The sequence below is a fragment of the Numenius arquata genome, chromosome 23 (assembly GCF_964106895.1).
Source record: "Numenius arquata chromosome 23, bNumArq3.hap1.1, whole genome shotgun sequence".
Lineage (NCBI taxonomy): Eukaryota > Metazoa > Chordata > Aves > Charadriiformes > Scolopacidae > Numenius > Numenius arquata.
The window spans coordinates 2,977,915-2,991,190 of NC_133598.1; the positions used below are offsets into that span (position 1 = coordinate 2,977,915).

The window sequence follows — 13,276 nt, forward strand, 5'->3', positions numbered from 1 at the left end:
TTTTAGTATCCCTGCCAACATTTATGTTAATAATAACTGCTATAACTGTGGCTTGAGCTTGTTCTTCATGTTCTCCACCCTCTCCTTGCCCAGTTTAGGCTAAAGACTACATAAATTCAGTTCCACTGTACGGAAAGGTATTAATTTTCATAGATTTAGAAGTTGGCACATTTTAATTTTGGGCTGGCACTGTGTATAGCCCACCACAGTCCCACCCCATCATCATCTCCCATCACTCTAAGCACTGGCAATCCTTTAAAAGTGAAATTAAGAAAAGTACCTGGAGCCATTTCTGCCCGGTGCGTTGCTCAGGTGTTGCTTGAGAGTGAAGGTTTCCTCCTTTCATCTAGGCTGGTAAAGGTAACTGTTGAGCCACCCCTTATATAGCAGGGGGTCTGTTTAAAATGTATATATGTGTTCACGATCACAACAACATCTCTATATCTTCCCCGTGCATAAATGCACAAGTGTTCGCAATGGTGCGACTTAATCGTAGTCCTTTATACATAGATGTAAAGGTTGGGGAGGTTGTTTGCCCGGGGATGAAATCAGTGCCGAATGATTTCACCATATTCTGCTGTTTATTGCAAATAGGGCTTTTAGAAGACCCATCCCAAATCAGATCGGTGCTTTTGCATGGTGGAATTTGCCACAGAGGGTCGAAAATCCACCTGATTTTCCCGCCTGGCTCTACAGGGCAGGCTGACCAGTTTGGGAGACTTCTAACAAGTGGGATGTTTTCCCCTTTATTGTTGGCAGTGCCAGAGCTGGATGGATGTTGTTGGATGACAAGTCACTTCTTTCATGCTACCAGAATTTCCAAAGTTCAGCCACTAGTTTTGGTGAGCTGGTTTGGCATCGGTGTGACCAGGAGCTGTCACACCCAGGTGTGTGTTCGGGGACCAACCTGCCCACCCCACATCCCAGATGCCATCCGAGAGGTTTCTCACAGCCTTGGCTGGACAAGGCTATGAGAAGATCTGGTTATCAGCGTCTTCCTCCTCTTGCCTGAGTTACAAACATGAAATATCTTGATTTAAGCAGTGGGCTGGTGTGGGAAGAAGGTATTGGAGGTGGGGAAGAGGAGATGGGGAAGAGAAGATGGGAAAGAGCAGAGGTCACAGCACACCTATCCCCACTTTTGAGCAAAACAAGACAGAACCTGGGATAGGCAACTTCAGGGGAGGCTTAAAGGACTTTTACTCCCCATAAGGCACCGACTGCCCCAGACCACCCTGTTTTAGCCGTTTGTCCGGGGTTCAGGGACTGCTCCCTGGTCAGGGGTAGTGATTTGGCTGCCTTGGGCCCTGGATTTGCTGTGGCTCCGGTTTCTGAGAGGCGGCATCGTCACCAGGGTGGCTGGGGCAGAGGGTGCAAGAGCTGGTTAATAAACATGCCGGGGAGAGCGCGGTCTTTTCTGAGAAGCCCCTGGGTGTTTGCTTGCTGGAAATGTGGTGGTGTCACAGAGTAAATGTCAGTCCCTAGAGAAGAGGGAACAGTGGGTCCCGCAGCTATCAGGTATCCCGTCACCCAATAGCCAGCAACATCTGGGTCTGTTTTTCTACTCCCGATCATGTTTAAATATGTCAATATTTGTCAGAGATGAGCAGAGCCACAGGCACCCCAGCCCAGCACAGGCTCTGCTGCCTGGGAATGGTGATGCTTGACTACTGGTACAGCACCTTGCACCCGAGTCCTGCCCATCACTTGCTGCCCTGATGCCTCTCGAGCTCTCTTAGTGAAAGCATGGTGCTAAACTGACATTTTCTTTACGTTTCAGCCAGGCATGGGGATGCCAGGATGATCCAGACTGCGCGGTGCCCCTGAGGCTTGGTTTGTCCCCGTTTGTCTCTGAGGCAGAAGCGTCGTGGCGAAGGCAGTGTGTGGCTGCGAAATGCTGGGCTGGGCACACACACGCCGCTGGCGGAATCACAGTTGCATAAGCAGCTCTCAGACATCAGCTCGGCATTTTTCTAGCTTCCAAATGCCTGCCTTGGTGACCCGAAGTAGCATCTCATAAAGCAGCGCGACACTGTGTAATTTCCAAATTCCTTTTATTTTCTGAAAGAGAAAAAAAAACCCCTCAGTTCTCTTCAGGGTGGTCCCATGTCTCCACCTGCCTCGCCCCAAGCATCACCAGCGGCATCTCAACAAGCGAAGCCACTTTCCTGGCCTCTCCTGCCCCCCGGCCTGCAGTGGTTGTGTGGAGAAGACCTTCCCCAGCCGACGGGCGAGCTGTGACCAGTGAATCCTGACCCAGGAGCCAGCTGCTGGCCCACAACCCCGGCGCTGCACTTCGGTGGGCGACGACATGATTGACAGAGCTTTTCCGTGACGGTTGACTACCTCTGCTAGCTCACAACTCGGATGGTAAATATTCCTTTTCAGATTAAACTGATGGGTTTTATTTATTGGAACTAGAACTGCTTAGTTTCACTGAACTCGTCTGTAAAGATGAGGCTGACGAGGTCCAGGACTGTGACCTGTCTGCCATCCTGCTGATGGGCAGGGATACAAATCGGGACAAAAATACTGGATATACCCAAATATATTTATTTACATGAAATGCATTTTAAATGCAACCCCATCTCAGTATAAAATTACAACAAACCCCGTCACTAGGCTCCCTAGAAAGTACTCGAAGCATTTAAAATAAACCACTAACGCTACAGAAATATTTATTTGCTTCTGGCATTTTAAAGGAAGCCGAAGCTCTGGGCTGAGAGTTGTAGCCGAGCGGCAGAGCGGAACTGGGGTCGCCAAAACTACTTTTGACATTGGTGGCTTCCTCTCCAGGTGCAAAGAGCAGATTCTCCTCAATTTTCATACCGTTCGGTTAAGGCAGTTGAGCGAGTTGTTTACGCGGAGCTGAGGTAGCGGTTGGGAACTGGGAAGGCCAGAAAATGTGCCGCCTTCTTCCATTTTGTAACCGAAAACAAGGGGTGGAGGGATGAGCTCTGCTGGTCCTGAAACCTTGGCAAACATGGGAACCGGGAACAGCCAGTTCACTTCTCTCGCTGTGAATGTTCCTTTCTTTAATTAACCCATTTTATAAGTAAAACATGTTTAAGTAACATTTATATACATGTGCATGCAACTAATTTGGGGTAGTTTTATTTAACTAGTAAAAATCAACCTGAAAATGCCGGTTTTGTGCTGTTTAGATTGAATTCCAGTTTTCCGTGAAGGTGGTTTGCTACTAAACAAGAACCATCCTGTTCCCTGTTGAAAAGCCCTGTTTGCTCATGATTTTACCCTCCCTTTTCTGCCTGGGCTTTGGGAAGCAGCATGGTCCCATCTTCTCCTCGGGGCCCAAAATGTCACGAGCCACAGGGACACGGGGGCCCCGGGCTCTCCGAGGGGGGACAGACTTTCAGCCCCACTGTCCTCGTCACCCCCTTGTCCTGCTTCATTCAGCCAATCCCACCGTGTCTCTCCAGATCCCCCAACCACCTCCAAGCCCCACACAGCTGCTTCCCTGTCAAGATGGATTTTTATTCACAAAGCCAGATGTTTTTTAGCTTCTCTTGCAAGAGCAGATGTAGCCGGGAGAGGAGTTCCTGGCCCTGGGCCCTCTTCTTCTGCTTCAGTTCCTGGTGATGGTCTTTGTCCCTTATCACAAGCTGACGTCTTGGGACTGTGTAGGTCTCCCCGATGCGTGGTGAGAACTTCCAGGAGAGCCCCACAGCTGCTCTCAGCTTTTTGCTCAGGGCCCTGATGAGGTGAAGTTTGGTTTCTAGCTAAGATGGACCCATGAAGAGCTGCTCCTTATTCTCAGGGCATCCATCCTGCCAATCCTGGCATCAGGGTGATGGGACACCCCTGGATCAGGCACAGCAGGACAGAACAGGATGTGAATTTACCCATTACCTTTATTAGGGCTTGAAAAAGCAGATGGACATTTGTGTCCCACGATTTACATCCTTCCCATAGGTTCTGAGATTGGACATGTCCTTCAGCAAGGGGATGTCCTCATGACATGGGCCAGCTCTTTCTTAGACAGGAGCAAGACTTGTGCAAGACCTTCTGGGTGAGAGCTGTCTCCCCAGCTTTTCCTGGAGTCTTTGGGGAGAAGGAGGTGCTTTTGGAGGATCCTCCATCTCAGACAATTACCAGCTTGGCCTGCTGGACACGTCCATGGCTTGAGAGCTAAAGACTGGCCCAAAATCCACTTCTTGTAACACCCACATGGTGTTGCTTACCTCGGCTCTTCTGCCTGCGTTGCAGCGGGGTCTTGCAGCCCAAGGAGGGTCCTTGCAGCATGGAGAGTGATCATGCCTGGTCCTCTCCTTCCCAGGGATGGTGGGGCTGGAGGAGACCCACCACCCACCGTGGTACTTCCATTGCATCTACCATGCAGGAGTTCAGCGCTGTGGTGTGGGGCTGCCCGGGGTTTGGGGCCAGTTCGTTACTGGGGGGACAGCAGGTAGCTCCTAATTTCTACGTAGGCTTTAGGGGTTCATCAGCGGGGTGGTGAGAGAGACAGGGCAGCCTTGGTGGGCACAGCCTGGACACAACAAAGCCAGAACCCAAGGGCAGCAGGACCCGAGCTCCACGCAAGGCTGCTGGAGATGGTTTGCAGGCACCCATCAGAGCTGTGGTCCAGGCCAGGAGCTGGAGGCCGATCGCCGTGGGTGCCATCAGGGTGCTGGCAGGGAGCCGTGCCACCGGTGCTGGCCTGGCGGTGGGCGCAGGACCCCTCACTCTTCACCCGGGTGTTCCCCAACTGTCCACTTGGCCTTCATGTCCCGGAAAGGAGTGATGTCCTCGTAGGTGGCCATCTGCTCCACCTCCAGGCCCTGTGCCAAGAAGAAGGAGGTTGAGACACGGGAAGGGGACCATGGCTTTGCCTGCAGCGAATCCCACCTTGGGACCCTCAAGCAGGGACCCATCACTAGGCTGTTACCCTGGAGATCGGGGCAGCTTCTGAGAGGGGAGAAGGTGGAGATAGATGGCTGGATGTGCTCAGAGCTTTGCTTGGTCGTACAAGCAGCTCTTTACGGCTGATGTGCAACAAGCACTTGGGAGGAAGATGCCCTGCAAAGCCTGGTGGAGCCCAGAAGACAGCGAGCAAGGTCACAATTGGCTCTTTCAAGGCTCAGGTTGATATTACAGAGGCATTTCTATAATTAATGATGAATTACCTCATAGGTGTGGTCCTCCTCCGGGCTTTCCTTCTCTTCACCCTATGGAGAGGAGAGTCACAGGTTGAGTGTCATCAGCACCCACTGGGATCTTCTGTCCCTTGTCCCCAGCCTCATCCCCCAGGTCAGGTCCAACAGCTTCCATGTGCAAATCCAGGCTGTGCCTCCCTGCCCCATTTTAGATGCTTATTCTCTACTGCAGCCCATCATGCTCCCATGCAACAGCCCCATCCCTAGCAGTGTCCTGCCCCTGGGGACATCCCAGGCTGATGCCCAGAGATGCCTCTGATGATGGGCTGGAGATGCCGTCACCACTTACTTTATCTAGGAAGAGGAGCATGGGGACGCTGATGAAGACGACCAGCAGGATGGACTGGATGATGATGATGGCGTCTTTCAGGGTATTCCTGCTCTGGATCTGCTGGATGTTGCTGTGACCTGGAAGCAGCAGCACAGGGAGAGCCCTAAGTCCCACCACTGTGCCCGGCTCCTGAGGAACGGAGACGAGGTCGGCATGGCCATGGGTTTGTGTGTCAGCAGAGGGGATGGGGGGACCAGGGTCACATGCCCTCCCCTTCGGGAGAGAAGAAAGCATTGCAACCCCTGGGGTTGGCATCAGGGACCAGCCCTGGGATGAGACAGGGTCCTTGGGCAGGACCCACCACTAGGCAGGACCAGGAAAAATCTGATTTATTATGGGAATGCAGTCCCCAGGATGTATTTCTGTGGGATGGATGTGCCAGGGAGAACCAGGGGGAGGGCGTCCTGCTGCTTGATGGCTGGCAATGAGCAAAGAAACCTCTGGGGGGCCATGGAGCATCTACATCTGAAGGGGTCCCACCAGCATGAGGAGAGGTGGGTGCACAGGAGCATGAGATGGGGTTCACATGGAGGAGGAAAGGGTGAGAGAAGGGGAAGGAGCATCTCCTGGGGTGTGTGGAGGAGGAGGATGGGGGGCTCCCACTCACCCATGACTCTAAGCTCTGTCCCACACAAGTGCGGCCGCTTCTTCTCTGCCATGAGGTTCTTGCTGTCACACACGTAGACGCCGTTGTCCTCATAGGTGATCCTGAAGATGGTGAAGTTGATGTACCTGTCTCTCCTCTCAATGTTGTAGCGGGAGGTGTTCTCCAGCTCATAGAGTTCATTGCTGTCCTGCGCTATTTTGTACCACTGCATGATCTGGGGCTCCTTGGAGTAGCAGATGAAGTGGACAGGGGCGTTCTTCTTGGCTGCCACGTAGCGTGGGTGCTGCTGCACCAGGGGGCACCTGCCGCCTCCTATGGGACAAGGGTGGTCATGGCCAGCAAGGACCCCGCACCCAGGGGAGCATCAGAAAAAAAGCTACTCCCACGAGACCTCCCCCCACAGCGTCTCCCAGATCAAGAGCTTTCCGTTTTCATGGATTACACTCCTTTTGAGCATTCATTTTTGTTTTGGTGAATCATCATAGTCTGGGGGTAGGAATCAGAGACTTTTGGTGAAAACGCGCTATTAATGGAAATTCTGATTTTCTGTGGGAATGGATTCACTCAACTACTGTTTTTGCCGCTCCCACCCCTCCCTTTGTACATCTCGTTAGTCCCAGCTCCAAAATTACACCCTGTGCCGACATGCGCAACAGAGCCTTTGCCAGGACAGACCCACCCATGCTCGTGCTTCCACATTTTTTGCATTTTGCTGTATTTTGTATTTTTGCCTGTGTTTTGGCCCCAGAGCTGGTGAGTTTGAGGGCTCGTCTAGGTTGCGGAGTTCATGCCTGATACCCCCCTGCGTGGGAATGGCACAAGCCTGGTCCCAGGGCACGGCTTGTTCACGCAACATGCTGGGCAAATGCAGAGGAAAAACTCGTGTGTTCTTCGGAAAGACAAAAGGGATTGAGTCTTGCAGAGGGAGAGCAAGGTGCAGGGCTGGGGACGTGCCATGGAGGAGGTCACCACCTGGGAATCGCCTCTGTGGTGGGGAAGGATGGTGGGTGATGGGACATCTCTAGCTCTGCAGGGGACTAGCACCTTTGTGGTATAGCCAGCGGGGACAGGAGGGACCCTGGGGACACAGGTAGGGAAGAGCCCAATGGGTCTGGGAGGTTACCTGTGCTGCTGCCGGTGCTGTTCTTGTCTGCTGAGATCCCACCTGCAAGACAGAAGGGCCCTGAGAGAGTGGCCAGGAGCTCAGGCAGGACAAGCCCATGTAGGACAAGCCCATGTAGGGTGTCCCACATGGGATGGCACATCCCATGAGTCCTTTGTGCCCACTCCATGTGGGATGGAGTGCTTGGGAGCATCAACCAGAGCCCCACTGAGAGGACCCAGAGCAGTGGAGATCTAGGTGCAAACCCTTCCATTTCCATCCCATCTCCTGAATTTTCTCTAAGCTGCTTTCTGGTTGATGTCCCATGAAACCTGCCTTTGTTGTTAATATTCCCGCAGGCTGGCACCCTCTCAGAGGGACGCAAGCCTTGTTATTTACACTCTCCATTTTTTGAATCAACCAGAAACACATTCCTTGCTGGGGCTTCCCTGATCTTGGAGCCCCTTGATGGCCAGGGTGGGTTCTCAGACCCTGGGACCATGCAGCCCCCCTGGGACAGGGGCTGGATGGAGCTGTGCGCCCTACGATGCAGTGCAGGAAGCGGGGTGAAGCAGGGGGACCCCCAGCACCCATGGGTGCCCCTGCCCACAGGTCTGGTGCCCCTGTGCCTCGGTTCCTCTTGCTGCAGCTGGGCAGGAAGCACCAGCCCTGTTTATCGCATCGCTTCAGTGCCCAGCTCCATCCGCTCGATCAATATTCGCCAAATGCCACCACGGGGAAGCTGGCACGGAGGTGGAGGCTGCACCACCTCCTAGCACATTGGGGCAGCTTCAGAACTCACCCCCAAGGAGGAGAAGAAGACGAAGAAGAAGACAAGACAAAGATGAAGACGAAGAAGACGAAGAAGGAGAAGGAGAAGGAGAAAGAAGGAAGGTTCAATTCCCCAGCCTGAGTTATTGCCTTGCCACCCACCCGCAGACCTTTGCCCAGCAGGGACCTCCTGGCTCAGCCATGGTGTCCCCTCCTTCTCCCAGAGCCTCTTCCAGGTCCGTGCTGCCCTCCAGCACCTACATCTCTGCAGGCAAACTGCCCCCTCCAGCCTCATTTAATTTGTTTTCTGAGATAGGGAGATGCACCTTGTCCAGGCTGTGCGTTGGGTACTTGTCCCTGCCATCAGGCCGACTGGGGCACGGGGCTTTGCTCTCCATGTTTTGTTGGTGTTTCTAAACAAAGACCAGGCTGGTTCCTCACCCTGAAAACCCTCACACCCCTCAAAGCCAAGGTTTCCCTTGCACCCACAGGTGGACTGAGCTTCCCCTGCCCTCCCTTGAAGCCACCCAGGAGAGCCAGGATGAAAACCTGTGACCCCGAATCCCTGCTGGACTTGGGTGGCCACACAAAAACCCTTTAAATGCCCTTTCTCCCAAGGGCACAAGTTTCCCCAGCTGAGGGTGGAATCTGCTGCAGGTTCTGAGGGTGTCCCCGCACCAAGCAAGAGGAGTTGGAAGGGGACAGGAGTTGGGTCCTGGGTTTAGCTGCTGCTTCTCTGTGGGGATGCAAAGAGGAACAGCATGGGGATGTTCACACAGGGCCCCCAAATCACCCCCAAAAGCCTGTTTCCTCCCATTTCTCCTCCGCTCCCGTGCACTGAACCCCACAGAGCACAGGGACATGGGTCGGCCATGGCCCCAGTGATGTGCTGGCCCCATCCTTAGGCCTCTGAGAGCATTAAATGGTAAAAAAACCCACCCAACCCTCTCTTTCCTGACACCTGCAACCACAGCTGGGCAGGCACCGAGGCCACCCGCCCGCCCCGGAAAGCTCCGTGCTGGGGGCGAGAGAGACGCGTCCCATCCCTGCACCCCAAGGGGAAGCAAAACCCCAAACCCGAGGCAGATGTTGAGCCCCGACCCCCCCCGTGGGTCCATCCTGGCTCCGAGCGAAGGAGGACGATGATCACAATGTTTAAATCCAACGCATTTAAAGCCATCCCTGGGCGAAGCCCTTCATCGCACCGAGCCCGGGCGCATCCCCTGGGTGCGTGTTTTCAAAGCCCCTGTTTGACACCTACCCGTGACCAGGGCCATCAGCCAGAGGTTGGCCTGGAGCACCCACAGCCTGGTGCAGAAATCAGCCATCTTTCACCTCAAACGGCAGGGAAGCATCCAGTTGGCCAGCCCTCACCTCTGCAGGACGCAGCGGCTGCTCCGACCGGCTTGGTCTCCCAACCTAAAAATGGCGAAGCTGCCGCTACGTGAGACAGCCCCTTTCCTGCTCATGTAAATCCTCCTCGGTGGGGACTTTCCCCTCGGGGCCGGTTTTGAATGCGGCGCAGACGCTGGGGCAGCCGGTGCCTGCGCCCTGGGCACCCTCCAAGCCTCGTGTCCCCAGGCTCTGCTCGTCGCGGTGACCACCTTTGATGGAGGTGGCCACCTTTGATGGAGGCGGCCACCACTGGTGGTGGAGATGAGCCCACCTGCAAAGCACTCGGGGCTGCAAAACCCAGGCTGAGCCCAAGGGATGTGCCCAGGGAGCAGGAGGTGACCATCAGTGCTGTCACATCCCTTGACGGGGGTAAAAGGTGGGGGTTACTCCAGGGTTGTACCCCAGCTTCACAGCAGCATGGGGAGGTGTTGTCTTCCCCCCCCGCCCAGTTTAGCCCTGCAAGTGATGGGTGCAGGAGGTGATGGTGGCCCAGTGGTAAGAGTTGGAGCAGGAGCAGGGTGGGACGAGGGGATGTTTGTGGGGCTTTTAATCTCTGCTCATTGAGTGGTGCAGTTGGGTTGGTTCCCCCAGTTCCCATCCCCAACATCCCAGAGAGTCCCCACAGCTGCTCTTCCAGGGAAGGGTGAAATCTAGAAGAGGAGAGAGATGACCGAAGTGAGGCGTCACCTCCCTGGGTACCAGCCATGCCTGCTCCTCCACATCCTGATTGCCATGAAACCCTTCTCTATGAGTCCTTTGGAGACAACCACTCCATGGGGAAGCTCAAGGTGGCACCCCAAGGTGGTACCCCAAGGTGAGCTCTGTCCCCCTCTGCTCTCACGCAGAAATACGGTTTCCCTCCATGCCGTGCCCTCCGGCTGCAGCCCTTCACCAGCTGCGGGTGAGCACTGAACTGTAAATCCATGTGAAAAACACCTTTGGGTACTTTTGCCAGTTGTGTTGGTCCCCAGAGCCCCGGTGGCTCTGCCTGGGGCCTCCCCAGACCTTCACCTTCTGCAGGTTTGGTGGATTTTTTACTGGTTCTGAGCATCCGGAAACTGCTGGGAACCAAACTGAGCCTCATCTTGAGTACGAGGGGACGTGAAGCGAGAAAAAAGAGAAATAAAGGTTTCCAGAGAAAAGCTGGCCCCAGGAGAGGAATAGAGATGATGGGAGAGGTGCCTACTCCTGGTAGAGGAGGCAGGTCATGCCATGCATGGTGCTGTATGTTGGTCCCTGCTGCTGGCACCCCTGGTCTTGCTGGAAAAGCACAGCCTGGCTATGACATCCCAGCAAGGCAAAAGCCATCGGGGATGTCCATGTGCTCGGTGGGCACTGGAGGGATTTCCATCAAGCCCTGGGGTGGGAGATGGCAGCTGCGCTGAGCGAGGCGGGGATGCTGGAGCTGCTTGGGAAAGCCCCATGGGGCAAAACCAGGAGCAGGACACAAACTAAAGAGGGTTTGCAGTGACAGTGGCCAAATTACCCTACTGCCTGGCCTACAGGCTCCTTGGCACCCTCAAACAGGTACAGACCTGGTCCAGAGAGGCTTGGTCAATCCTTGAAGTCCCCTGTACTTGCAGTGCCCCATAGCACAGGATGTAAGGAGACCTGAAGGTCTCACGGGGAGGGTCCTGTGTCCCCATGTCTCTTTCCCTGGGCCACCCTGGCTCCCCAGAGATGCTGCCAGGCAGCTGTGTCCTTTCCCAACCCATTCCTATTCATCAGGGCTTGGGTTTCACTGCTGTCCTTTCCCCTGCCGTGGGAGGACGGGGACGGTGGGTCACACCACCTCCTTCTTCCAGCCCCCTGCCTGCGTGGGTACCATGATGCTCAACTTGAATTACGCCAGCCTTGGGACAAGCTGTTCCAGCCAGAGCAAAAACACAGCAGTGAGGCCATGCCGTGGCCCTCAGGGACGTCAGCGGATCCCAGAGGTGGCTCCTCCTTCAACCACACGTTGATGTAGAAACCTCCTTCGCCCACTGCTTCCTTCTCCCCATGATGCTGAACTGCTCCTGCGTGGCTGGTGGGGCAAGTTTGGCCCCACAGAGCCTGGCATGGGGGTCTACACCTCCTCCAAGCCCCCCTCTCTCCTTGCTGAACCTGCAGCAGCATTTCCTGTGGCTCCTAGAGGTGGGGCTCATTGCTGTGAGGCGCCAAGGGCTCCAGAGGGACTCGTTCAAAGAATCATAGAATCATAGAATGGTTAGAGTTGGAAGGGACCTTAAAGATCATCGAGTTCCAACCCCCCTGCCCCGGGCAGGGACACCTCCCACCAGACCAGGTTGCTCCAAACCCCCTCCAACCTGGCCTTGAACCCCTCCAGGGATGGGGCAGCCACAGTTTCTCTGGGCTCATGAGCAGAGGAGAAGCTCTGGGCTCTGAGCTGGGTTGGAGGCAGCCCGGGGGGTCTCTTGTGCAGGATGGGACCGCCAGGTCCTGCTGAGGATGGCAGGTCCACCCAAAGCCACGCAAAAAGGGTCCCCATATCTACCCTGGAGCAAAGGGAGGGGGCATGGGTAGACATTTCTCCCTCCAACACACACCAACGCATTCGGCATCGTAATCATAGACCGTTTACGGTTGTTTATTTTAAGAAATGTACAAAGAAAAATGCCTTTAGCGCACACGGATCCTGCTCTTTGGCATTTTTTCCACCACCGACGACACGTACGTACAAGCAGCATCGATTGTGAACCACAATCCGGGCTGGGAACCGCCGGGCCAGGGATGCTCCCCCACGCAAACGCCATTGAAAGGGGCTCAGGCTCCTGTCCCAGGGAGCACCACCCTACGCAACACGGAAACGACAGGCACGACGCGACGGGACGAGCAGAACGACCCCGGCTCTGCCGCCTGGCCGACAGCACGTGGACGCAAGCAAAGCTCAGCACCGCTCCTGGCCAACCTGAACGAGGGGCATCCGTAACGGCTCAGCGCCAAAATCAGCCCAAGGAAAAAAAAATATAATAATAATAATTAATAAAAAAAAAAAAAAAAAAAAAAGACAGACCCTTTGGCTTCAAGAAGCAGCCCTTGTTTTAACTGGAAGAGGTTTTGGTTCATGTTTGGTTTGATCTCAAGAGGGGTTTTTTTCGCTTTTGAAGGCAGAAGGCGGTCCAGAGAAGAACTTGGGGCCTTCTGCACATTTTTCTTGAATTATTTGCCTTTTCCCCACCTGCGTAAAGAGCAGTTAAAACCCTTCCCCCCTCCCTGGGGAAACCCTTCTTTGCTGGGAGGGTTCCTGGTGAGGACCCGCCTGGCCCCAGCAGCTGCTGCAAGGTCATCTCCGGAGCCCCAGCCAAGGGAAGGATGCTCTGCCCCAGGATTTTGGGATTTACACCCCTGTTGGGCACTGATTGCATTAAGGCCCTCGGGTGGCTGGTGGGATTTAAGGGACCCCCCATTGAAGCAGCTCATTGTAACGACCGTTCAAAGACCCACCCTGATCCCTGGGCATGCGTCTCGTTAATTACCGCTAACCAAGAACATCCATCAGGACATTTCCACTTGCTAGGGGGCTTGAAGAAACCCTGGAGGGTTTTGTTGCAGGGACTGGGGATTCTCAGAGGAGGTTCTCCAAACCCTACCTTTGCCCATTGCTTTCCTGCCACAAAATCTGGATGAAACAGGAAAACGGAGAAGAAACATGAATATAAATACCATTTACATTCGTACCGTAGAGACCTGAATGATTTATGATTTCAATGCATATTCAGAGACCTTTAAAACCTGATATTTAACCCTGAGAACATATCTGCAGATGCTTTGTTTTGGCTACGCAAACAAATCTTTAAGACATAATTGCACTTTCTCTGTATATAACAAAAAAATAATGCATAAAACTTATTCAAATATTCAAAAGAAAGGTGCTAATTTAAGACATTGGAGAT

The 13,276-nt window shown here is 54.1% G+C and overlaps 1 protein-coding gene across 1 annotated transcript; it reads right to left on the reverse strand.

Moving 5' to 3' along the window:
- Positions 1 to 4,700: 4,700 nt before the first annotated feature.
- Positions 4,701 to 9,313, reverse strand: CD79B (CD79b molecule). The gene is made up of 6 exons (XM_074162962.1): positions 9,247 to 9,313; positions 7,236 to 7,277; positions 6,113 to 6,421; positions 5,464 to 5,582; positions 5,145 to 5,186; positions 4,701 to 4,799 (listed from the first exon to the last, which is right to left on the reverse strand). Exons 1-6 carry the CDS (start codon positions 9,311 to 9,313, stop codon positions 4,701 to 4,703), a joined length of 678 nt encoding a protein of 225 aa, XP_074019063.1.
- Positions 9,314 to 13,276: the final 3,963 nt, after the last annotated feature.

Bases quoted from the DNA above. Each gene is read 5' to 3' on its own strand.
- CD79B (XM_074162962.1), bottom strand. From the start codon at position 9,313: ATGGCTGATTTCTGCACCAGGCTGTGGGTGCTCCAGGCCAACCTCTGG. The intron at 5,583-6,112 runs GTGAGTGGGAGC...TGCTGCTTCCAG, and splicing joins GACAGAGCTTAGAGTCATGG to GTCACAGCAACATCCAGCAG. The intron at 5,187-5,463 runs GTAAGTGGTGAC...TCCTCTCCATAG, and splicing joins TGCTCCTCTTCCTAGATAAA to GGTGAAGAGAAGGAAAGCCC.